This window comes from Beta vulgaris, chromosome 4, assembly GCF_026745355.1.
Source record: "Beta vulgaris subsp. vulgaris cultivar EL10 chromosome 4, EL10.2, whole genome shotgun sequence".
Classification (NCBI taxonomy): domain Eukaryota; kingdom Viridiplantae; phylum Streptophyta; class Magnoliopsida; order Caryophyllales; family Amaranthaceae; genus Beta; species Beta vulgaris.
The window spans coordinates 49,859,571-49,883,879 of NC_079205.1; the positions used below are offsets into that span (position 1 = coordinate 49,859,571).

The 24,309-nt window shown below is 36.5% G+C and overlaps 1 protein-coding gene across 1 annotated transcript; it reads right to left on the reverse strand.

Moving 5' to 3' along the window:
- Positions 1 to 12,871: 12,871 nt before the first annotated feature.
- On the reverse strand, positions 12,872 to 13,744 carry LOC125496741 (uncharacterized mitochondrial protein AtMg00810-like). The gene has a single exon (XM_048642287.1). The coding sequence runs from the start codon at positions 13,742 to 13,744 to the stop codon at positions 12,872 to 12,874; it is 873 nt and encodes a 290-aa protein (XP_048498244.1).
- Between the last annotated feature and the right edge of the window lie 10,565 nt (positions 13,745 to 24,309).

A 24,309-nucleotide genomic window follows, 5' to 3' on the forward strand; every position in this document is an offset into this window, starting at 1 on the left:
CAAAACACATAAAAACTACCCCGGGGGTTGTTCCGGGATCGCCCTCTGACGCTCAAGTCAGTTGATGATTGAGGTAGAGAGAGAGTCTAGAGTGAGAAACTCAAGTTAGTTAGGTGAAAATTCAATACCTTTGCATTGATGGGACAAGAGGTTTTTATAGTGGTGAGAATTTCTAGAAAGTGGTGTGCTGGACAAGACAGCTCACTTAGGGATTGATGATACCTTTTCAAAGGATGATTCTGGTGGGACCCATGAAGCCTGAATTAGCCATGCTGTAGTTGGTGGGACCCACGGTGCTTAGGTGGCGGTGCCACATGGCATGATATTCTTAGAAGGGTTTAATGGGCCCAATCAGTATCCATCCTCTGAGTTGGTGTGCGCTGCATGCTAGTGATCTAGTAGGGGTTAGTTTTCGGACCAATTATGTTTCCTAATCGGAAAAAAGAAATCTAGATTTCAATAGTGCCTTCTTAATGCTAATCAGTAGTATCTCTCTTAACAAATGTGAACCTGATACTATTGTTAAAAGTGAGGAGAATACACACAAATGAATTTCGGATGACTATACTATAGTGAATTATCGGGTAATTTATTCATAAATTAAACTTTCATAGAATAAACTGTATACAAAATGCACAAGGAATATGAATATAGTTGAAGAGTTGATAAGATTTGACCGTCTGATGAATAGAACGTTTGGTGAAAACGTGATTAGGATCTGAGAGAAACTTTGATCCTTTATAAATTACGACATAAGTTATCTTATCTTGTAGTATAAATATATCAAACTACCAATTCATAATTTGTAACATATACAAACTCCACAAGTCTTGAAGCTACTCAGCTAGTGCAACTTAGAAAAGGCTCCCAATTTGAAGTGATTCAATCATTACAAAGAAGCAAGCAGAAGGGTTTGATCAACTTTTTCCATAAACATGGGACCAGGAGGGCCGCCAGGACCAGGACCAGGCCCAGGCCCAGGCCCAGGCCCATGGGGCCCTCCTATACTTGGGCCTGGGCCCGAAGCGTTTCCTTTGTTTAGTGGCCTTTGCAATATGTTGGCCTCTTGGTAAACGTCTTTTATTTTACGGTTTTTTCACCATATATTCCTGACAAATTTTTTTTTGCACCATATACCCTTTCGACTTTTGAAATTCACCATATACCCCTCGCTTTTGAAAAAATACATCCAGTTACCCTTAATGACTAACGGCGTTAAACTCCGTTAGTCATTAACGCCTAATCACCATCTAATCCTACTTAACTAACCTAAATCTAACCCTAAACCTAAGCCTAACCCTAATACTCTATCCCTAATACCCTAACCCTAACCCCATCCCCCATTCCCACCCCACCCCACCCCCACCACCACCACTACAGTCCCCCTCCCCACCACCCCCGAATCCCCCCGCCACCCATAGCGCCGCGCCCTCCCCCTTCCGCCGCCCACAGCACCGCAACCCCATCTACCTTCCGACACCCCGCAGCAAGTCCAACTCCCACCCCCCACTGCAGTCCCACCACTGCAGTCCCACTCCACCCCCAACTTCAGTTACCCTACACTACAGTCCCACCCCCCCTCGCAAAATTGCTTTCGGCCTGAAATCTGGCTTTTATCAGGAATGGTGTGACGTTTTTCAGGGAGGTACGATGATGGTGCGAGGTTTTTGGGGTGGTGCGAAGGGTTTTCGGGGTGGTGCGAGGATTTTTAGGGGAGGTGCAAGGATTTTTAGGGGAGGTGCGAGGGTTTTAGGAGTGGTGCGATAATTTTAGGGCTGCTGCAAGGGTGGTGTGGGGGTTGCGCAACAGTTTCAGAGCGGAGAATCCGGTGGGGTGGGGTTGGTGAAAATCCGGTCAGGGTGGGAGTAGGGGTCATGTGCGAAAATCCGGTGGGGTGGGGTTGGTGCGAAAATCCGGTCAGGGTGGGGGTAGGGTCAGGTGCGAAAATCCGGTGGGGTGAGGGTGGGGGTCAGGGGAGTGAGGAGGGGGGTTGCTAGGGAGTGGGAGGGGGTGGTGGTGAGGAGGTGGTAGTGGTGAGGGGGTGATGTGGCAGTGTGTAAGGTGAAGGGGTGATGTGGCAGTGGGGGTGATGTGGTAGTAGGGGCAAGGGGTGGGGTGATGTGGCAGTGGGGGTTAGGGTTTAGTTTAGGTTATTTAATTAGGGTTAGAGGGGATTAAGGGTTAATGACTAACGGAAGTCTAACACCGTTAATCAAAAGGGTAAGTCGATGTATTTTTCGAAATGTGAAGGGTATATGATGAATTTGGAAAGTTGAAAGGGTATACGGTGCAAAAAAAAAATTTGTCGGGGGTATATGGTGAAAAACCGTTTATTTTATGAGAAAATATATTTCTTTAATATGTGAAATTCTAATATGTTTCTAATGATATGTAGTCTATTGTCAGAATAACATATCACGGCGGTACTTTGTACTCTCTTCTATCTTTATTAGTTTACTCTTTTCTTTTGCATAAAGTTTTAGGAGACAAAATATTGCGGGTCAAAAAAAGAAAGAGAAATTATTATTTTATATTTAAAGTTGAATGTATGTGTGATGAAAAGTTAGTGGTCTCATTCTAAAAATAGAAACAAAAGAAAGGGGTAAACTAACAAAGATCACATGGAGTATAATTTTGAGAAAAAATACAAATTTTTTTGGATCCCAAAAAATTTTGGGTAGAAGTTTGACTAAATTTTACCCTAAATCGTAAAACAATGTTTTCATATCGCAGTTATAAATTAGTAGTTTTACATCTAACTAATTCCTTCGTTTTTCTATCAGTGTGAGTTGCTTGTGCTGCTGCTGGCTAATACAAGACTGTTTTGGTGGACCTCCAGGACCTAATGGAGGTCCATGGCCAGCTCCGTTTGGACCTCCTCTTCCTTAGTCGCTAATTACCCAGCGAATTCAGCTTAACTTCAACATCTGAGTGGCTTTGTTCATTGGCTCATTACTTTTATGATATATGTTTGCAATGATAATATGATACTATGGACCAACTCTTTTATTAGAATGGTCTTGTCTTCTCTAAATTTTCTAAAAAAAAAAATTTGTTGTGACTTTATAGAAATGCATAAAGAATGAATAATTATAGGTACTTTGGATTGATTCTGAAACTTTTAGGTTAATCTTTTATGGAGATTTGAGCAAGGTAATTGATCATCTAGTAATAGTATAAGTTGTTAAATCATGAGATTTGGTCCTAGACTGCCCTAGTGATGGATAACCGCGCGGCTGAGTTATCTGTTGCCATTTTGTTGATTATCAATTACTATTTCATAAATCATACTTGAATTATGTTAGAACATTTATAGGGTAATGGGTTTGTGACTCATATGGGTATGTACTAGAAGAGGAGGAGGTCTAGTATGCAAAAGATTAGAGTGCATCAAGTGGCAAAATCACGTTGATAAACCAAGGGAGACATAAGGGCCGTCGCGAGTTGCGACCAGTGCCTCGCGACTCGCGAGCTCCTTCGCGAGTCGCGACCTGCCTTCTGCCTTGGAACGTGAAAAGATGCCTTGACGGTTTATATCCGTTGTGATGTTATGGTCTCATTTTAATGACCTTTAAGGTCCTTAAATCAGTGGATTAAAGGCCTTTGATGGGTGATTAAAATGGGGGTTATGTGATTAACTACTCTAGTCAATGAAAGGTTTATTCTTCTATATAAACCTTGGGATTCCTATGAGTAAGGGTTAGAAGAAAATAGAATTTTCTATACTTTAAAAGTCTTCTTGCTTAGCTTAAGAAAACTTGCAACTTCTCTTGAGTGTTCTTCACAAACCCAAAAACACAAGTTCTTGTTGATTCACTTAGAAGATCATCTAAGTGGATTATTTTCTCTCCATTGTATCTCATTAGTTATTTCGTGTTAACCCGGTGATCCTAGAGGGGCGAAATTAAACTAATAGGAAAGCGTAGTTTCCGTGCCTTGGAGTGAGATATCCGGTTCTCTTTTGATCACACCTTAACAATCTATTAGTTTAATTTCTCTTTCTTTTCGGATATGGCTAATCACTCAAGGACATGACTATGAACTTCCAAAAGTTGGATAAGTTTGAGGGGGTGGGTATCGAGGTGGCAAAAGAAGATGCACTTCTTGTTGACGCCTTGAATGTGGTGTATGTTTTCAACCCATGCCACCATCCCAAAGATGGAGAGGAGAGAGTCCTTGAGACTACAGGAAGAGGACAAAGTGGAGAATGATGACATATTGCGGGTCATATTCTCAACTCTCTACCGACCCTTTGTTGATCTCTACCAAAAGTGGAGAGTGCAAAGGAACTTTGGGACGCTCTTGAGGCCAAGTACATTTCGGAAGATGCTTCAAGTAAGAAATTCCTTGTTAGTAATTTTAATTCTTTAAAATGACTAATGATCGGCCTATTATGGAGCAATTCCATGAGGTTCATCATATTTTGAACCAAATAAGATCACATGGTATGGTGATGGATGAGGCAATTGCGGTTGCCTCAATCATTGACAAATTACCAAATTCTTGGAAAGTACAAAACATCGTTTAAAACATAAAAAAGAAGACATGTCCATGGAGCAATTAGGAACTCATCTTCGTATTGAAGAGGGATCCGGGCTCAAGATGGGGTTAAGGATACTACTCCTAGTATTCCTAAATCTACCGTTAATTTGGTAGAGGTTGGTGGGTCTAGTAAGACCAAGAAATCCAACAACAACAACAACAACAACTTTAACAAAACCAATGTTGCAAACAAGAAGAGGAAGACCCTCACTTGTTGGATATGCAATGGTCCTCAAGTCAAGAGGGATTGTCCTTCTAACAACAAGAAGAAGACAAAGAACCACAACCTAGTGTTGTTCAAAACCAAGGTAAAATGCACATGTTAATGTAATTGAAGAAATGCATTTTGTTGCTATGATTTCTGAAATTATGTGTGTGCAGGTTGATGATTCTTGGTGGATAGATTCGGGAGCCTCTAGACATGTGTCAATAACAAGGATTTCTTCAAGTCTTTGAAAGATTTGGATGATGGTCCAATCTTGTATATGGGGAATGATTCTACGGTAAAGGCTAAGGATAGGCCAAGTAGAATTGTTGTTAACCTCGGGAAAGACTTTAACTCTCCGGGATGTTGTTATGTACCGGAAGTTAGGAAGAATATTGTGTCGGAGGTCTTTGAATAAGTATGGTTTTAAAGTTGTTTTTGAGTCGGATAATTTGTATTTCCAAGGGTGGTATTTTTGTTGGACAAGGTTTCTTTTGTAATGGAATGTTTAAATTTAGTATTGATAATAAAATTGGTACTAGTTCTATTTACATGCTTGATGTTTCTTCTCTATGGCACAATCGTTTATGTCATGTGAATTATCGTAGATTATATGACATGTCTAAAATGGGGTTAATACCTCCTTTCGATTTAAAGTTAGAGAAGTGCACACTTGCGTGCTAAATAAAATTACAAAAAATCCTTATCCTAGTGTGACTAGAGAAACAGTATTGCTAGAATTGGTGCATAGTGACTTGTGTGACTTTCATAGTTCACCTTCTTTGGAAATAAGAAAATATGTTGTAACTTTTATTGATGATTTTTCAAGGTTTTGTTACATATATTTATTATTTACTAAAGATGAAGCACTAGAAAAGTTTAAGACCTTTAAAATCGAAGTGGAACTCCAACTTAATCAAAAGATTAAAAGACTTCGAACGGATAGGGGTGGTGAATATTATAATCCAAGTTATTTTAGTTCCATTGGTGTAATTCATGAAACAACCGCCCCATACTCACCTCAAAGTAATGGTATAGCGGAAAGGAAAAATAGGGTCCTAAAAGAAATGGTTAATACCATGCTTTCTAATTCGGGTCTTAATGACGGTTTTTGGGGTGATGCAATTTTAACTGCATGTTATAATTTAAATCGAGTTCCTAATAAAAGGAATAAGACTACCCCTTATGAACTTTGGTGTAATAAAAGCCTAATCTCAATTACCTTAAGGTATGGGGTTGTAGGGCAATTGTCAAATTGACGGAACCTAAAAGGAAAACTTTAGGTGAAAAAGGAATTGATTGCATTTTTATAGGCTATGCGGTACATAGCAAAGCCTATAGGTTTTATGTCATTGAGCACAATGACTTTATAGAGTCAAGGGATGTAATATTTGATGAGACTAGATTCTCATCGAATCCTAGACCAAAGGACATGATACCTAGTACTAGTTCCAATGTTGTAGATGACATTTCAAATGATCATGATACTACAACACCGGAAATTAGGAAAAGTAAAGAATTAGAAAAGAAAAATCTTTTGGACCGGATTTTCAACTATATTTAGTTGAAGGGTCAAGGGAGTCAATTTCGACTCAAATTTCATATTGTTACAATATGGAGGAGGATCCTAGGACCTTTGATGAGGCTATGAAGTCTCATGATTCTGCTTTCTGGAAAGAGGCAGTGAATGATGAAATGGATTCTATAATGGGTAATCACACTTGGATTTTAGCTAATTTACCTCCCGGTTGCAAACCCCTAGGTTGTAAATGGATTTTTGTAAGGAAAAAGAAAATCGATGGAACCATACTAAAACATAAGGCCCGGTTAGTGGTCCAAGGTTTTAGGCAAAGATATGGTATCGATTACTTTGATACTTATGCTCCAGTAGCTAGAATAGCTACTATTAGACTATTGATAGCATTAGCTGCGATTCATGGTCTAGTAATTCACCAAATGGATGTAAAAACTGCTTTTCTTAATGGTGAATTGGAGGAGGAAGTGTACATGAATCAACCTGAAGGGTTTGTGGTAAAGGGTCAAGAAACTAAAGTTTGCAAATTAGTTAGATCTTTGTATGGTTTTAAGTAAGCACCTAAGCAATGGCATTAAAAGTTCGATGAGGTTTGTTGTCTAGTGGGTTCAAAATAAATCAGTCCGATAAGTGTGTATATAGCAAATTTGATAATAACGGTAAAGGAGTTATAATTTGCTTATATGTTGATGATATGCTTATTTTTGGGACTGATTTGGAACAAGTGGAAAAGACCAAAGTCTTCCTTTCCTCTAGCTTCTCCATGAAAGATTTGGGTGAAGCGGATGTTATTCTAGGTATTAGAATAATAAGAGGGAAAGGGTCGTTTTCTTTATCACAATCTCATTATATTGAGAAAGTGGTCAAGAGGTATAATGAGTCAAATTCGACTCATTTTGCTACTCCTATGGATCCTAGTATTCACTTGGTTCCGAGTAGTGGTACTCCAATTTCACAATTGGAGTATGCAAGCTTAATTGGAAGCTTGATGTATGCTATGACTAGCACTCGGCCGGATATAGCCTTTGCTATTGGCAAGCTCAGTAGGTATACTAGTAATCCTAGTATGTTGCATTGGCAAGCATTGAGAAGAGTGTTAAGGTACTTGAATAAGACCTTGGATTATGTCATAACATACAAAGAGAACCTTCTATCTTAGAAGGTTACTCGGATGCTAGTTGGATTTCGAATAAGGAAGATTATTCATCCACTAGTGTTGGGTGTTTCTTCTTGGAGGAGGTGCCATTTCATGGGCATCCAAGAAGCAAACATGTATAACGGATTCCACTATGGCATCGGAATTCATTGCTTTGGCTTCTTGTTGCAAGAAGCGGAATGGCTAAGGAATGTGTTGAGTGAGGTGGACTTATGGGTGAAACCAATGTCACCTCTTGCTATCCATTGTGATAGTGCATCAACCATAGCTAAAGCATATAGTGAAGTCTACAATGGCAAGTCAAGGCACATTGGAGTTAGACATAGCTATGTGCGGGAAATGATAAGGAATAGTTGTATAACTATTAATTTTGTTCGGTCTAGTTTGAACTTGGCGGATACGTTTACAAAACCGTTGTCAAGGGAACTAGTGAACAAAATGAACAAAGGGAGGAGTCTTAAGCTATTGATCAACCTATGGTGAAGGAAAACTCTATTTGATGTCTAATACAACGTTAGATCTCAAATTCAAGGAGGATAGTACTTCTCTAAGAGGTTGGGAGCACTTGTTTAATACATCCCAAGGTTAGTGCTTGTTGCTACAATGATAAAGAGGTTGAATATTATTCTTAATAAATCTTTGATTAAGTGCTCAATTGTAGGAGCATGTTCGGAAAGATTTACCTTATATAAGCTAGAAGTTTGGCCGCTTCACCAAGTCTAAGGCTTGACTTGGGACGCTTATGAATGGATATGGACACCAAGGCTTCATAGGTCACTAGTAGAATAAATGCTATTTGCTGCGATGGTATTGCTGCGGTTTTACCCATACGCAGCAATATATCACGTTAAAAAAAAAAAGATAAAATATAAAATACCATATTGCTGCGGTTCTGACAGAAACCGCAGCAATATTGTTTCAACGGAAAAAAGTTTGAAAAAAAAGTTGACATTTGACCAGATATATTGCTGCGGTTTTTGACAAAAACCGTAGCAATATATTTAAAAAATAATATTTTAATATATTGCTGCGGTTTTTGTCAGAAACCGCAGCAATATATCTTACCAAAAAAAATTGAAACCCTAAATACAACCTAAATAGGCGCCTCCTCACTCCTATTCCTCCCTCATTTCGCTGCTCTCTCTCTCTCCTGAAAATCTCCTTCTCTGTTTTGCCTCTCTCTTATTCCTCCCTCTCTCTCTCCTGAAAATCTCCCTCTCTCTCCTGAAAACTTCCGGCCAACTCCTACCCTCTCCTCTTCCTTTTCTTTCGTCCTTTTCGTTCGTTCCGCCGTTCGTTGGTTCGTTGGTTCGTTCTTCATCGGCCATTCGTTCCTCTATCTTTGTTCCGCCGTTCGTGGGTTGTCGTTGGTTCGTTGGTTGGTCGTCTGTTCGGCCGTTCGTTCTTCATCGGTTTGTTCTTCATCGGCCGTTCGTTCTTCATCGGTTTGTTCTTCATCGGCCAACGTTCTTCATCGGTTTGTTCCTTCGTCGGGCGGTTTGTTATTTCGGCCAGATCCAGTCACAAATTTCCAGCCACGTTTTTTTTATTTTTCCTTTTTTCGTTCTTTTCATTTTTTTTCCTTTTTCTTTTCGTTTTTTTAGATCTGTAAATTTTATGTTTTAGGATTTTTTTTATCAGTTTGTTATTTTAAGAGTCGTTATTAGATCTGTAAATTTTATGTTTTATAATTTTTTTTTATTTTCAGTTTATTATTTTTAGGGTTCTTTTTTTAGATCTGTAATTTTATGTTGTAGATTTTTTCGTTCCTCTATCTTTATGTTTTAGGATTTTTTTTTATTTTCAATTGTTACATATTTGTTTTAGATCTGTAGTATTTTGTTGTTTTTTTTTAATTTTTATCTGTTTTTTTTCGTTTTTGTAATTATTTCAGGAATTCAGGTCTGTTGTTACATATTTGTTGTTTTTTTCATTTTTTTTATTATTTTATATTTGTTTTTTTTCGTTTTTTTATTATTTTATATCTGTTTTTTTCGTTTTTTGTAATTATTTCAGATCTATTTTTTTTCCAGATGTAATATAAGTTAGTCACTTTATTTTTTTGTTTGTGTTAGAATCAATGTTAAGTTTGTATGAATTTTTGTTATTTTTTTGAATTTTGTTCATCTATCGAATTTAACGGTAAAATGCAAAAAAAAAAAAAAATTTTTTTGACCTACACCTTGACATATTGCTGCGGTTCCTAGTCAAAACCGCAGCAATATGCTTATTCTATATTAGTAAAATAGAGTATATTGCTGCGGTTTTTTCTTAACTAAACTGCAGCAATATTTTCAAATATTGCTGCGGTTTTAAACCGCAGCAATATATTTAATACCTATTGCTGCGCCCTTAATTGCTGCGCGCCCAAATCCGCAGCAATATGGCACTTTTTAACCGCAACAAATAGCATTTATTCTACTAGTGGGTGTCGGAGGTTTAAGAACCTAGTTTATGTTTGTGTATATTAGTAACTTCAATAATTTGTAATGGTTATATGATTCAAAGCTTTGTCTATCATTATGATCTAAATTATTGTAAAGATTACTTTTACTAAATGGAAATTCAATCGTTAGATATTTCCATGATGCATGAACATGAGTGTTTGCGATTTATAGCAAGTTGGAAAACTTTTCAACATTACCCTATAAATGGGAGGAGGATTGTTGGAACATTTATAGGGTAATGGGTTTGTGACTCATATGGGTATGTACTAGAAGACGAGGAGGTCTAGTATGCAAAAGATTAGAGTGCATCAAGTGGCAAAATCACGTTGATAAACCAAGGGAGACAGAAGGGCCGTCGCGAGTCGCGACAGGGGTCGCGAGTCGCGACCAGTGCCTCGCGACTCGCGAGCTCCTTCGCGAGTCCCGACCTGCCTTCTGCCTTGGAACGTGAAAAGATGCCTTGACGGTTTATATCCGTTGTGATGTTATGGTCTCATTTTAATGACCTTTAAGGTCCTTAAATCAGTGGATTAAAGGCCTTTGATGGGTGATTAAAATGGGGGTTATGTGATTAACTACTCTAGTCAATGAAAGGTTTATTCTTCTATATAAACCTTGGGATTACTATGAGTAAGGGGTTAGAAGAAAATTAGAATTTTCTATACTTTAAAAGTCTTCTTGCTTAGCTTAAGAGAAACCTTGCAAACTTCTCTTGAGTGTTCTTCACAAACACAAAAACACAAGTTCTTGTTGATTCACGTAGAAGATCATCTAAGTGGATTGTTTTCTCTCCATTGTATCTCATTAGTTATTTCGTGTCATCCCGGTGATTCTAGAGGGGCAAAATTAAACTAATAGGAAAGCGTAGTTTCCGTGCCTTGGAGTGAGATATCCGGTTCTCTTGTTGATCACACCTAACAAGTTATTTCGTTTGGAAAAAAATTTAGGGATAATCTATACTTGTCCTATGTCGAGGTCAAGGTCAATGTCAGACCCAAACAAAATCTTCTTACCCCACTTTGTATTGATGGTAAGGTTCGAATCCACGGCATATGACCTAGGAGATGGTGGTAATGACTAATGGGAATACTAATTACTAATTTCCTCAATAAGTTACTTTATGTTTTTAAGAAACCTAGGAGATGGTGGTAATGACTAATGGGAATACTAATTACTAATTTCCTCAATAAGTTACTTTATGTTTTTAAGAAACCGCGTCATGTGATGCTCTTTTATAGGTTTTTTTTTACTATGAATGATCTATATACAACAAAAAAATTAATAAATGCATTACATAGGATATGATCCCATGACCTCCAAGTTTATATACTAATATGTTTTAACCACTAAACCAAATGATATTTGGTAATATTATTTTAAAGTAAATTATTAAGAATTATAATTAAAATTTTCCGGGACATAGGACCTATAGACTAGTTAAATAATTATAAAGAGTAGATATTCAAAAATTATACATTAAGAAAAATTATCAATATCCCAGCTGAATATGTTTTTCCTTGAACGATAAATCACCAAGGATAACCTAAGTAGAGTTTATGAATAGTGTATAATAAAAGTCAAACAGTTGCAAGTTAAAAAAAAGAAGGAAGTATTACCTCCGTTTCAAATTAATTGTTACACTTTGACATTTTAGACTATTCAAAAATTGCACTTTGACCCTCGTTTGTGATTTATACGTGAATAAAAACATAGTCATGTGGGATCTTGTTAGATTCATATTAGTATGTATTTTATTAATATGTACTTTTTATAATTTTTACAAATACAAAACTAGATATATGTCCTCAAAGTTTTGCATTGGCATGCATGAAAAGTGTAAGTGTAACAATTAATTTGAAACAGAGGCAGTATTATTTATAAAACAGTAAAAATAAATTTGAAATTAATTAGTAGTGTACTTTATGGATGAAGACACACCGATTATAATTGAGATATTTTACTACATGCGAGTTGGAATTGCAAATATTTTTTGCTAAATTTATTTTAACGAATTAAATAAGAACTTCATGGAAAGAAAATTTGGCATTGATCAAGAGAATCAACCATTTGCAGTGCTTAACTCTATCCCTTGTTCAAGAACAAGAAGGTAATAATGCGTGAGGGTGTAAAAATTATCAATGCATTGTATATATCAAGATTTAAGAGACAGTAACAATCATCAAATGCATTGTATCTTGATACAAGAGACAAATTTATGGTACAAGTGAAGGAGACAAAAGGCGATCAAATCAAATCAAATCAAATCAAATTCAAAGTTCGTATGAATATAAGTTTAAATTTTACATACATCCGAAAAATTGACAGTAAAATAAAATCTAAGGTACAATAACTATAAGGTTGTGTTTGGTTGGGGACAATACATTTATCATTCAAAAGTATTCTACCCAGTCAAACACATTTTCGACGTTCTTTTTTTTACCTTCAATGCTAAACTCAATTATTAAAAAAACACCTCCATCAGGAAAAAAAAAAGAAGATAGAGGAGTTACCAGAAGAGGAGCAAGAAATTAAGCCAAACTACTTAATATAATTCAAGGTAAGATGTTACGTTGAATTGTAGGATATTTTGGGGTAATTTATGTGGAAAGATTAAACAATATAAGAGATTATAAAAATAATAGCTCACATATAATAAGGAAGCAACTTACTTAAAATATTACATGAAACTCTTACACACTCTTACAAACTCTTTTACTATGCTCTCTCTTTTGGAACTTGGCACAACTCACGTAGGTTTTTGCTACACACTTTGCAACCAATGCACTACACCTATTTATACTACTACAACATACTATTCATCTTACAACTTTCACACTAGCAATTAATGTTTGGCAAAATTTTCAACTAAGGTGTACTATCTTTAGGGATGGGGTGTAGGACGGTAGATTTTACAATCTACATTAGAGTAGCAATATTTGACATTTTGACCAAAGTAGGAGATGTATTTTAACACTCCCCCTCAAGAACTACTTTCTCAAAGTTAGTCTCGACATTATACCAAGTTGTTTCTGAAACTTTTCAAATGTTGGTCCTCTAAGACCTTTTGTGAATATATCAGCAACCTGGTCTTCCGTATTCACTTGTTCAAGTTCGATCTCACCCCATAGATACTTTTCTCGGACAAAATGATAATGTACCTCCACATGTTTTGTCTTGGCGTGAAAAACAGGATTTTCCGCTAAACGTATCGCAGACTGATTGTCACAGCATAACTTGATTCCCCGATCTATTGGTTGATGCAGATCCTTGAGTAATTGCATCAACCACACACACTCCTGCGTTTCCATAGCCGCCACTCTATATTCCGCTTCCGTACTTGATAGTGACACTGTTGGTTGTCTCTTGCTACACCAAGAGACTGCTCCAGAACCCAGATTGAATACATAACCCGTAGTTGATCGACGTGTGTCAAGATCACCAGCATAGTCAGCATCACAGTATCCGACAACTTCAAACTCTTTATCATTGCGGTACAGGATTCCATAGTAAATGGTCCCTTTCACGTACCTTAATATCCGTCGTACTGCCTCCAGGTGACGTTTCATCGGTTTTTGCATAAACCGACTAATCGCACTCACTACATAAGCAATATCTGGTCTGGATAGCGTGAGATAGATAAGACTTCCCACCAACTGTCTGTACATGGTCACATCTTCTAGATCTTTGCCTTCGACTGAACATAACCTTGCATTAACCTCCATTGGAGTTGACATAGGCTTGCAATCGACCATTCCATATTTTTCTAGAAGATCACGGGCATATTTCTGTTGGCATAGAAATATCCTATCCTTAGTCCGCTCCACTTCAAGACCAAGAAAATGTTCTCCGAGCTCCTTCATTTGAAATCGTACTAAAAGATTAGCTCTTGTTTGTTGAATCTCCTCTTCGAAATCTCCTGTGATGATAAGATCATCCACATATACAAGAACTATTGCCAACTTTCCATCCTGAGCTTTCACAAATAAGCTCGAATCGGCTGGTGCTACAGAATAACCACTCTGTAACAGAAACTCCGCTATCTTTCAATACCAGGCGCGTGGTGCTTGCTTCAAACCATAGAGCGCCTTCTTCAGCTTGCATACATGGTGTAGATAAGACTGATTCTCAAACCCCTTAGGTTGATCCATGTAGATGTCTCTATCCAACTCACCATGTAGAAATGCATTTTTGACATCCATCTGCCAAAGCTTCCAAGAATTACTAGCTGCAAGTGCTAGTAAAACACGAACTGTAGTAATCTTGGCAACTGGACTAAACGTTTCATCGTAGTCTAGCCCATATTGCTGAGAAAATCCTCGAGCTACCAGTCGTGTCTTGTACCTTTCAGTGGTACCATCAGGTCTAGTCTTCACTTTGTATACCCATTTGCAAGAAATAGGTTGAACTTCTCGAGGCTTTGGCACTAACTCCCAAGTTTCGTTCTGGTGCAGAGCTTGAATTTCTTCTCCCATGGCTTTTCTCCAATCTTTGCTTCGAGCTGCCTCATCATAACTATTTGGCTCTTTTACATCCTCAACCATTACAGCATTTGCATATCTTGGATTTGGCTTTTTCTGCCTTGTGGACCTGCGCAGTGCTAGGTGAGGTTCTTCTTCTTCAAAATCTTCAGTTTGAATTGGCCTTTCTTCTTCGATGTTTCTATGATGTGCTCCTGTTTGCCATGAACTTTTCTCTCTTTCTGTTGGTGTAGGTTGAGATATCTCCATCTCAAGACTACGACCATCTTGACTAGCCCGACCTTCATCTTTCTCGTCCATCTTTTCTTGAAGCTTTTCCTCGATCTCCTTCGAGTCTGCCAATAATACAGCTTGTGGTGACCACCAAGATGATGCTTCATCAAACACCACATTTCGTGACACGTGACATTTTTAGTTGTTGGATCACAACACCTCCAACCTTTCCTCTGATCATCGTATCCCACAAAGATACAACGAATAACCTTTTTATCAAACTTGCTACGCATATGCTCAGGAACAAAGACGTAGCATACACATCCGAAAACTCTGAAATGACTCACTGCTGGCTTCATCTTTCTTAGCTTCTCAAATGGTTAGACAAAATCTAGTCTCGCCTGAGGTAATCGATTTGTCACATGTGTCGCTGTTCTCATACACTCGACCCAAAAACGTGGTGGCACGTTCTTGGCATGTAACATGCTTCTGCATGTCTCTGCAAGATGTCGATTCTTTCTTTCAGCTACTCCATTTTGTTGTGGAGTATTTGGACAAGTGAGCTGGCGTCGGATCTTGCAATCTTGCAAGTATTGGGAGAATTCTCTGGATGTATACTCTCCTCCGTTGTCTGCACGTAGGCATCGAATTTTGTCGCCAACTTCTTTTTCAACTGTTTCCTTAAACAATTTGAACTTGCCAACTGCTTCAGATTTCTCTTTTATGAAATCGACCCACACAAATCTTGAAAAATCATCAATGAAAGTTATCATATAACGTAAGCCACTCACTAAATGTTGCTTTACTGGACCAAACACATCTGAGTGAACCAACTCCAAAGGTTCCTTTGATTTGAACTTCAAATCTTCATATGGAAGTTGATGTGCTTTACCAAATTGACATCCAGCACAAACTATATCTTCCTTGACATCTAGTTGAGGAAGACCCTTGAGAATCGACTTCTTCATCATCATCTTGAGCTTGTTGTAGCTCACGTGACCCAAGCGTGCATGCCATAAATCAGCTGTCTCATATTTCCTTGCCTTGTCTACATATGCCGTTTGAGCAGACATCACGTAGACTGATTCAAGATGTCGCCCCTCCAATATAGGAGAAGAATTTCTTTCCATTGTCTTGTACACCTTTACGTCATGAGGACCCAAAACAACATGGTTTCCGGATGATGTCAGTTGTGAAACTGACAACAGGTTCTTCGTCATACCAGGAACATGGTAGACATTATCCAGCTGAACTTGCTTGTTGCTAAATCGTGGAATCACCACTGTCCTGCCAATATGGGTTATCGGCAATTCTGAGTTGTTTGCTGTTATCACAACTCGACCACGCTTGTACTCGGATATGCTCAGAAATTTCTCTTTGTCTCCAGTCATGTGATTGGAGCAACCAGAATCGATGATCCAATCATATTTATAATTGATCATCTTGTCGTTGACTACGACAAGTGCAGCTTCCTCTGGCTCCTTGCTGCTGGGTGACACTACCTCCATGTCGAAAGCTGTTCGTCTTCAACTGCGTAGGATGCTTGTGCATCCCACTCGACTTCGCTTCGGTTTTCATGCTCCACCGAAGTTGCAGCATTCCCTTCTGCTGGTTTGGACCAACAGTCTCGAGCATAGTGTCCCTTTTTCTTGCAGTTATAACACACGAAATCTCGTCGTGTTTGATTTTTCCCTTCCTTCTCATCCTGTTGTCGATCTTGTCGAGCTCCCCCTCGATGGAAGCCTCCTTTATGTTGTCCTTTTTTGAATCCCCATGACTGTCTGTTTGACTTGCTATGTTGATTACATGACTCGCATGTCTTATCACCTCCCTTATTTGACTTCTTGTTGCCAAAAAGAGCTTTCTCTTCATGCTTAATAGAAACTCCAGACATCTGATTTTCTAGAGCCTCCTGGTTAGTTAACACATTCTCAAACTCAATTAGAGATGGTTGTGTAGCCCAACCTCGGATTGCCGTGACAAGACTACTATATCCAGGCTTTAAGCCACGAACAATAATCCTGCACATCCTCGTCTCTGTTATGGGATTTTCAGGATCTAACTTTGCGATTTGCTCACACAAAGTTTTAACTTTGGTGAAATACTGGTTCACCGTCATGTTGTTCTACTGGATCGACAATAACACATTCTCGAGAAACTGAAGTTGAGCATCATTCTTTTTAGAGAACAAAGCTGCAAGGGTGTCGCACGCCTCCTTTGGTGTCTTCGCATCCTTGATGCGGTATAGCAACTCGTCCTCGACGGTTGCTGCTAGCACGTACATGGCTCTTCAGGCCCTAATCTTCCACTTCTTTAATTCTTCTGGATCGGTTGGTATTGTAACTTCACTACCACCGACTATACCCCAAAGATCTTGTCCCAACAAATAGAATTGCATACGTGTACTCCACGTACTGTAATTTCCATTGTTGAGTTTCTCAATATTACTAGATGAACTAGCAATATCCGCCATTTGTGACTTGGTGTTGCCCGACAATACACAAGTAAGCTTGGTCCCTAACCAACAAGCTTCACAGTCCCGGACTGTGCACTAATGGAAAATCACCTCGCAATACGATCCCTGACCGTTAAGTTAGCCAAAAATATTTTAGACTATACCGTTGCGATAATATCGGTCCCCGACCGATATTTGCCAACAAATGGTCCCGAAAATTTAACGGAACGAATGGCTCTTGATACCAATTGTAGGATATTTTGGGGTAATTTATGTGGAAAGATTAAACAATATAAGAGATTATAAAAATAATAGCTCACATATAATAAGGAAGCAACTTACTTAAATTATTACATGAAACTCTTACACACTCTTACAATCTCTTTTACTATGCTCTCTCTTTTGGAGCTTGGCACAACTCACGTAGGTTTTTGCTGCACACTTTGCAACCAATGCACTACACCTGTTTATACTACTACAACATACTATTCATCTTACAACTTTCACACTAGCAATTAATGTTTGGCAAAATTTTCAACTAAGGTGTACTATAGGCTTTAGGGAGGGGGTGTAGGACGGTAGATTTTACAACCTACATTAGAGTAGCAATATTTGACATTTTGACCAAAGTAGGTGATGTATTTTAACATGAATAACATTTTTGGAATCAATAGGAAGTTACATGTTTAAGTGTAAGATCACAATTATGTCGTTTTGATGGCGAAGAAGGTGGAGGTAACGAGCCTGATCTAGAAATTTGACTACCTACATTATTGTTTTTTGGTGACATAGCATTTGGAAGTTGTAAAAGGAATTGGTATCTTGCTCCACTTCCATGTCCAATTAAAGCTAGAACAAGCATCAAAATAACTAATATAACCTTGTTTTTTTAGTATAATTGAAGCATGTTGGTGAGAAATTACAAGGGAAGATAATTGAAGTATATTGACAAGGAAATATCTATTTTACCACTTCTCTTCCAAAAAGAGTTGCCTGAAACTCTGAAAGGGGTGCTAAAAACCATAACACATTAGATCTTATGTAGTATATTGAGTTTGTAACGCTTGCTAAAGAAAGTTTGGGGGATAGAGAAAGTAAGAGAAAAAGGAGCTGAATCAAATATGAAAGCACTAAATTAAAGACTAAAGAGGTGAAAAATATTAATGAGGTACCAACAAATTTTGACATAATAGAGGAGAATTCTTTTGACGATAAGGAGAAAAAAATGACGTCCTACATTTACTGATCACTCAAAAAAACGTTATGGATAGCTCATAATTTTCTCCCTAATTCCTAGTCCAATCCCCAAGATCATACAACTTTTTTATTTATTTTTTGAATGTGAACATTCAAAAGGATCATAATTTTGAAATGTTATTATAATTAAATGGAAAGTAAAAATTGTTTTTGATAGTTGCTCCCTTTAATGTGTATCTTTATTTTATTTTTTTAAGATGAAGGGCCCATTTCGGAAAATGAGGGAGAATCCCCTAAGAAGATTCGAATGAGAGTCGAATCTATGACTCGTCCCCGAAATAAAAGGGAGTGGCCAACTTCTCCAATTCCCCATATCAATTACTCTATCTCTATTCTAGCATAAAGTTTTGTGGTAAATGATAATTTTTCTTTAATAAAGTAAGTATATATGTTACATTTATTTATAGTGAAAGTATTGTATCAGACGGTCTGACCGAAACTTTCGGTCGGACCATCAACAACTCCAAAAGCAATGAGCAACGCCAAAAGCAAGCGTTTCAACAATAGCAACGAAAGGTATAACTATAGTGCAAAGTTTCTCTCCAAGCGTCAAAGAGCTCGAAATCTGCAGAAATTCAAGCACAAAAAAGAAGGAGAAGATCAAATAATTTTCCAGATTTGAAGAATGATTGAAGGAGAGAGAAAGAAAATAACGGATGAATTGCGACTATAATTGTTGTTGAAACCCATTGTTAATGTTGTTAATAATGGAAGCAAAAGAAGAAATTGAAAGAGTGAGAAAGATCTTGGAAAGATTTGTTTGATGTGTTTGTTTTTCTCAATCCTCTCCTTTCTTGTGGAAATAATTGTTTGTTTTTCTTAATCCTCTCCTCTATTGTGGAAATAATTGTGAGGAGGAGGAGAGAGAATTGAGAAAGAGAAGAACGTTGGTCTATTCTTTTCAAGTGCTTCTAACTGAAACAAAAACAATAACCAACTGAAAAAAATGAAGACTAACTAAAAAAAATGAAGACTAACTGAAAAAAATGAAGACTAACTGAAAAAAAATTAGAAACTAACTGAAAAACATTAACAAAAAGATGACCAACTGAAAAAAAAAATGAAGACTAACTGAAAAAAAACTAAGACTAACTGAAAAAAAATCAAGACTAACTGGAAAAAAATTCGAAACTAACTGAAAAACATTAACTAAATGATGACCAACTGAAAAAAAATGAAGACTAACTGAAAAAAATTAAGACTAACTGAAAAAAATGAAGACTAACTGAAAAAAATTAAGATTAACTGGAAAAAAATTAAGACTAACTGAAAAAAATTAAGACTAACTGTAAAAAAATTAAGACTAACTGATGTGGTCCGACCAGTTGTATTGTGTTAGACGAGTCTGACACAATACCTTCTCTTATTTATAAAAGATGAGTTATACGCCTATGTAAGGGTTGGCAACCCTCTTATTATTGAATTTTCATTGGTTAGGAATACATTAAAACATTATTTATTTTTATATATCTTCTCTCCTCATTTATTACATACATATCAATATTTTATTCCTATGTGTCTAAGAGGGTTGGCAACCCTAAGGATTACTCAAACATTTTCCTTATTATAATGCGATCTCAATATCATTAAATATATGTTTTTTTATTGCGTCGTACTTTTTTAAAACCGTGCATGTAGATGGGACAATATTTAAAAATTAAAGTTGCATAAAACCAGGCGATGTATGTCTATATGCTTGTATCCGGTCATGCAAAACACTGCCTTGGCTAGTAGATCAGATACTTGTCAACTAGTATTGCCAAATACTACATTACAGCGATGTAATGTAATTATGTAACTGATGGTGAATTGGTAGCCGGAGAGAAAAGAATCGTGTATGAAATTATAAAAACTGCTCAATTTTGTCATGAATGGTAACAAACAATTAAGTACAAAGAGTTAATGAGGCATCAATTATCATGTTAGCACCAAGGATACGCCTAAGGTCTACGCCATTAAAAGGTGGGAATATTCTTTTCTATGTCAATTGTTCTCCCCCTGCGAAATGTTTTTCTTGGCCAGAAAGTGTTACCATTATAATTGTAGACAAAAAAAAAAAAAAAAATTAACATGATGCTTTTACTATCTGATACGTAGGAGTAGGATAATGATCAAATACGAGCGTCACAAATAAAATGTATGTAAGCTAATTAATTTCCGCAAAATTGTCATTTCAGTAGCCCGCTATTATTTCTTCACCAGACTTAATTGATTAGTCATTAGATCTTGCATAGTTGCATAGTTGCATTTGCCCCAGGTCCCCAAATATTTCTTACCTTCAATGGGTGGTCGACAATGCCATAGACATTGACGTGGAGTATCTCCACACCGTTGCGTTGCAACCGGTGGTTTCTACTAAGAAATTGTAACTCCACTTTGCCGTCATTCCTTTCTCCTAGAACAACGTTAGATTTTCTTATCAATTTTTTTCTATTACGTTTTTTATCCTTATGTTCTGATTTGGTGCTTAATCACTTTTATTTATCGTTCTTGTTGTAATCATAGTTAATGTTTTATTTTCTAAAATTTAAATCATAGTCATTTAATTTGTTTTATTGTCCATCTTAATATTCCTATTTTATCTATGAAAGCATGTAGTTGATTAACATTAAAGCATTCGATCAATTTAATTGTTCAAGGCTCAACTTGGATATTGGTTGAATACTCTATCTAACTGTAGCTTGTAACACTTTTGGCATACTCTAAGGAGTATTAGTATTTTGTATGTTATTCTAGGAATGTAATATTGAACGTGTACTTGCAATAAGGGTTTCCATATAATTAGACTAGTCTTACATGCACGCGATGCGTGCGATAACGTGTGATAACAAATGAAGTAGAAAATAAAATTAATTGGGTAGAATAATTGTCTTTACATTTTATTTTCTCAAAAAACTGATATTTTAAATAATGTCCTAATTTCCCTCCCTTTTTTCGTTCAAATGAAACAGTTAGTTAGCCTGTATTTTCTTTTTCTTTTTTTTTCCTTATTCTATTTTTTGTGTCCCCCATGTGTTGCCTTATAGAATAGAAATTAATTACTTTAATTTGAATATATGTGCTATCCAAACATTTTTTTAGGAAATGAGTCAAATGATGGCAGTCACCTAGTGCTCCTACTCTTAAACTATGGTTGCTTAGTGTAATTAAGGTTGCATATGTTTGTTATAATTAACCATGAATAATACATCTTATTATAAGCTTCAATTGTGCCACAAATATTTTATTATTAGTTGATTACATCTCCAATAATATAAAGAGTATCTTTGGCTAACGAGATACTTTGTCAAAATTCAATTTTCAGGTCGGAATAATGTGGGAGGATATTCTTAATAGTTAATTAATTATTTAATAATATTAAAAAGTACCTTTCATATCGCCTTTTACTACAATGGGCGACTTAGAATGATTAATACATTATTATAAACAAATTAGTACTAGCCTTTATGTGCACGCTTTGTGTGCGTCGAATATCAAATGGGGAACCATCTACTAACTGTGATTAGCGGTGGAATTATTAATTAATAAACAAAAAACAAAAAACATAGAACTTAGATCATTTCTAAAATTATTGATGAACTATCTACTCTTGAACAATATTGTTATTATCAATGTTAAATGATTTTTACAATAAGACTAAGTCATAGGTTTAGCATAATTTATATTGTGCCCGTCAAATTGAAAAGAAAAAAATTAATAGTACTGTGGTAAATACTATAAAGATTAAGGGAGCCTTCATGCGCCCAGAATTGGGGATGCCTTATCACCTCATTGGAGCTGTAGGGGAAGGGGTCTCCCCAGCCCTTAACCCACCAACTAATCCTTAAAAGGACTAAGTCTTGAAGTTGTGATGCGGAGGAGGAGATGTTGTCAAAGCTGCGATTGTTTCTTTCTCGCCAAAGAGTCCATAGTATGATGAAAAAGCTCGCTTTCCATACTTTTGTGACTCGATATAATTAATAATTTTCTATAAACAATCTAAAAAGCATTTTTTTAGAGTCGCTTACAAACTTTAGAGATGACTGATAGCTACATAGTCGCCTCTTAGGCGACACTAAATGCAATTCGGAAGTCACTCGCAAAGGTGTTTTTGTAGTAATGGATGAGCGTTTAGGAAATGAATCAATTTCAATAATGCTTAAATGAACACTTAGAGGGAATCATAATTCAATTGATGCTAAAGAAAATATTTAGGGGAGATATGAATTTCATTAATACTAAAAGTTTTAGGGGCAACCGAAATTTTACTATTGTTGAAAAGATGTTTTTGGAGGCAATCATCGATTTATTAATACTAAAAAGTACTTTTAGGGGCAACATAAATTTCACTTATGTATGTGAAAAAGAAAATTTAGAGGCAACCATTATTTCATAAATGGTAAAACTACTTTTAGGGGCAACATAAATTTTCCAAATGTTAAAGAAAAAATTTACTCCCTCTGTTTCAAATTATAAGGCATTTTAGCTAAAAAAATTTGTTTCAAAATACAAGGCGTTTTAAACTACCAATGTAAAATTAAATGCAATTTTATACTATCAAGATAAGATTATAGGTTATTTTCTATTATCAATACAATATTTAATGTCAATTCTTATTACCTATGCAAATCTAACTAAAACTAACTAAATTCTTAATACGCGTAAAAATGGTTTACATGCCTTATAATTTGAAACGGAGGGAGTAAGAGACAACCATTATTTTATTAATGCTAAAAACTACTTTTGGGGTCAACATTAATTTCCTTGATTTTATAAAAAAGTTTTAGAAACAACCATTATTTCAATGATATCAAAAAGTACTTTTAGGGGTGACATAAATTTCACTGATGCTAAAAAAAAAGGTTTAAAGACACCCATTATTCCATTGATGTTAAAATGTAGTTTTAGGGGAAACTTAAACTTTATTGATGTTAAAAAATAACTTTTGGAGCCAACCAAATTGACTAATGGTAAAAAACACTTTTAGAGGTTATAAAAACTTCGTTGCCCCAACGTGTTGCCTCTATAGACGAAATATTCTTGTAGTGATTCTCAAAATTCAACGTCTAGCTTTAATTTAAATTTGAACAAGGGAAGAGGTTTACTCAGCAATTATAATTTCTAATATTTCATCTCTAATATTATGGAAAAGAGAATCATGCCAATTTGAATTATTACTTGGATTACTCAGAAGTTGTTGCACCAGGCCATATTACAATGTTCTTCCAAATAAAACTTTTGACATCATTGGAAGTTGTGTCTCCCACTGCCTTCGCTTTTATCCACTTAGTATACTAATCAACAACCATAATCACAAATTTCTTTTGTGCAAGGACCACAAAAAGGTCCCAAAATATCCATGGCCCATTTGGCAAAAGGCAACACGAACAAAATAGGAGTTAGATAATTAGACGACTTCTGGTGCAAGTTTCCATACTTCTGAAAGCTATCACATTTCTTAGCATAAGCCAGAGCTCTTTCAAGGTAGGTCAATAATACCCAGTTCTTAAGGCATTCTCTCCTAAGGTTCTTCCCACAATATGAGATGCACATGCTCCTTCACGGAGCTCCTTCAACACTTACAATCCATCCTCCCAAGTAATACACTTCATAAGAGGACGATTGAATGACTTCTTATACAAAGTTTCATCCCATAGCTTCAACCACTTGTCCCTGACCTTGACATACTTAGCCTCCACATGGTCTGAAGGTAACTGGCCCGTCTTTTTAAAGTTTATGATAGGCTCCATCCATACTGTTCTCTCGGTTAAGAAACAATAAGACTTCTTATTGATCATTAATTTTCTTTGACTTGACTTCTCAAAACATTGTCCTTGGTTCATCACCATCAGTTGAGCTATCCAGGTTTGAAAGAGCATCGACCAAATGATTTATTGATCTAGGTAATTTTTCTAATACAAATTTAAAGACTCAATCTCATCTTTAATCAGACGTATATACTTGCTCATACATGCTTCCTTGTATTCATAATCTCCATTTCCTTGGTTGAAGACTAAGAAATAGTCCAATTTATTCTCAATCT

Coding starts and splice junctions, on each gene's coding strand:
- LOC125496741 (XM_048642287.1), bottom strand. CDS start 13,744: ATGAAGGAGCTCGGAGAACATTTTCTTGGTCTTGAAGTGGAGCGGACT.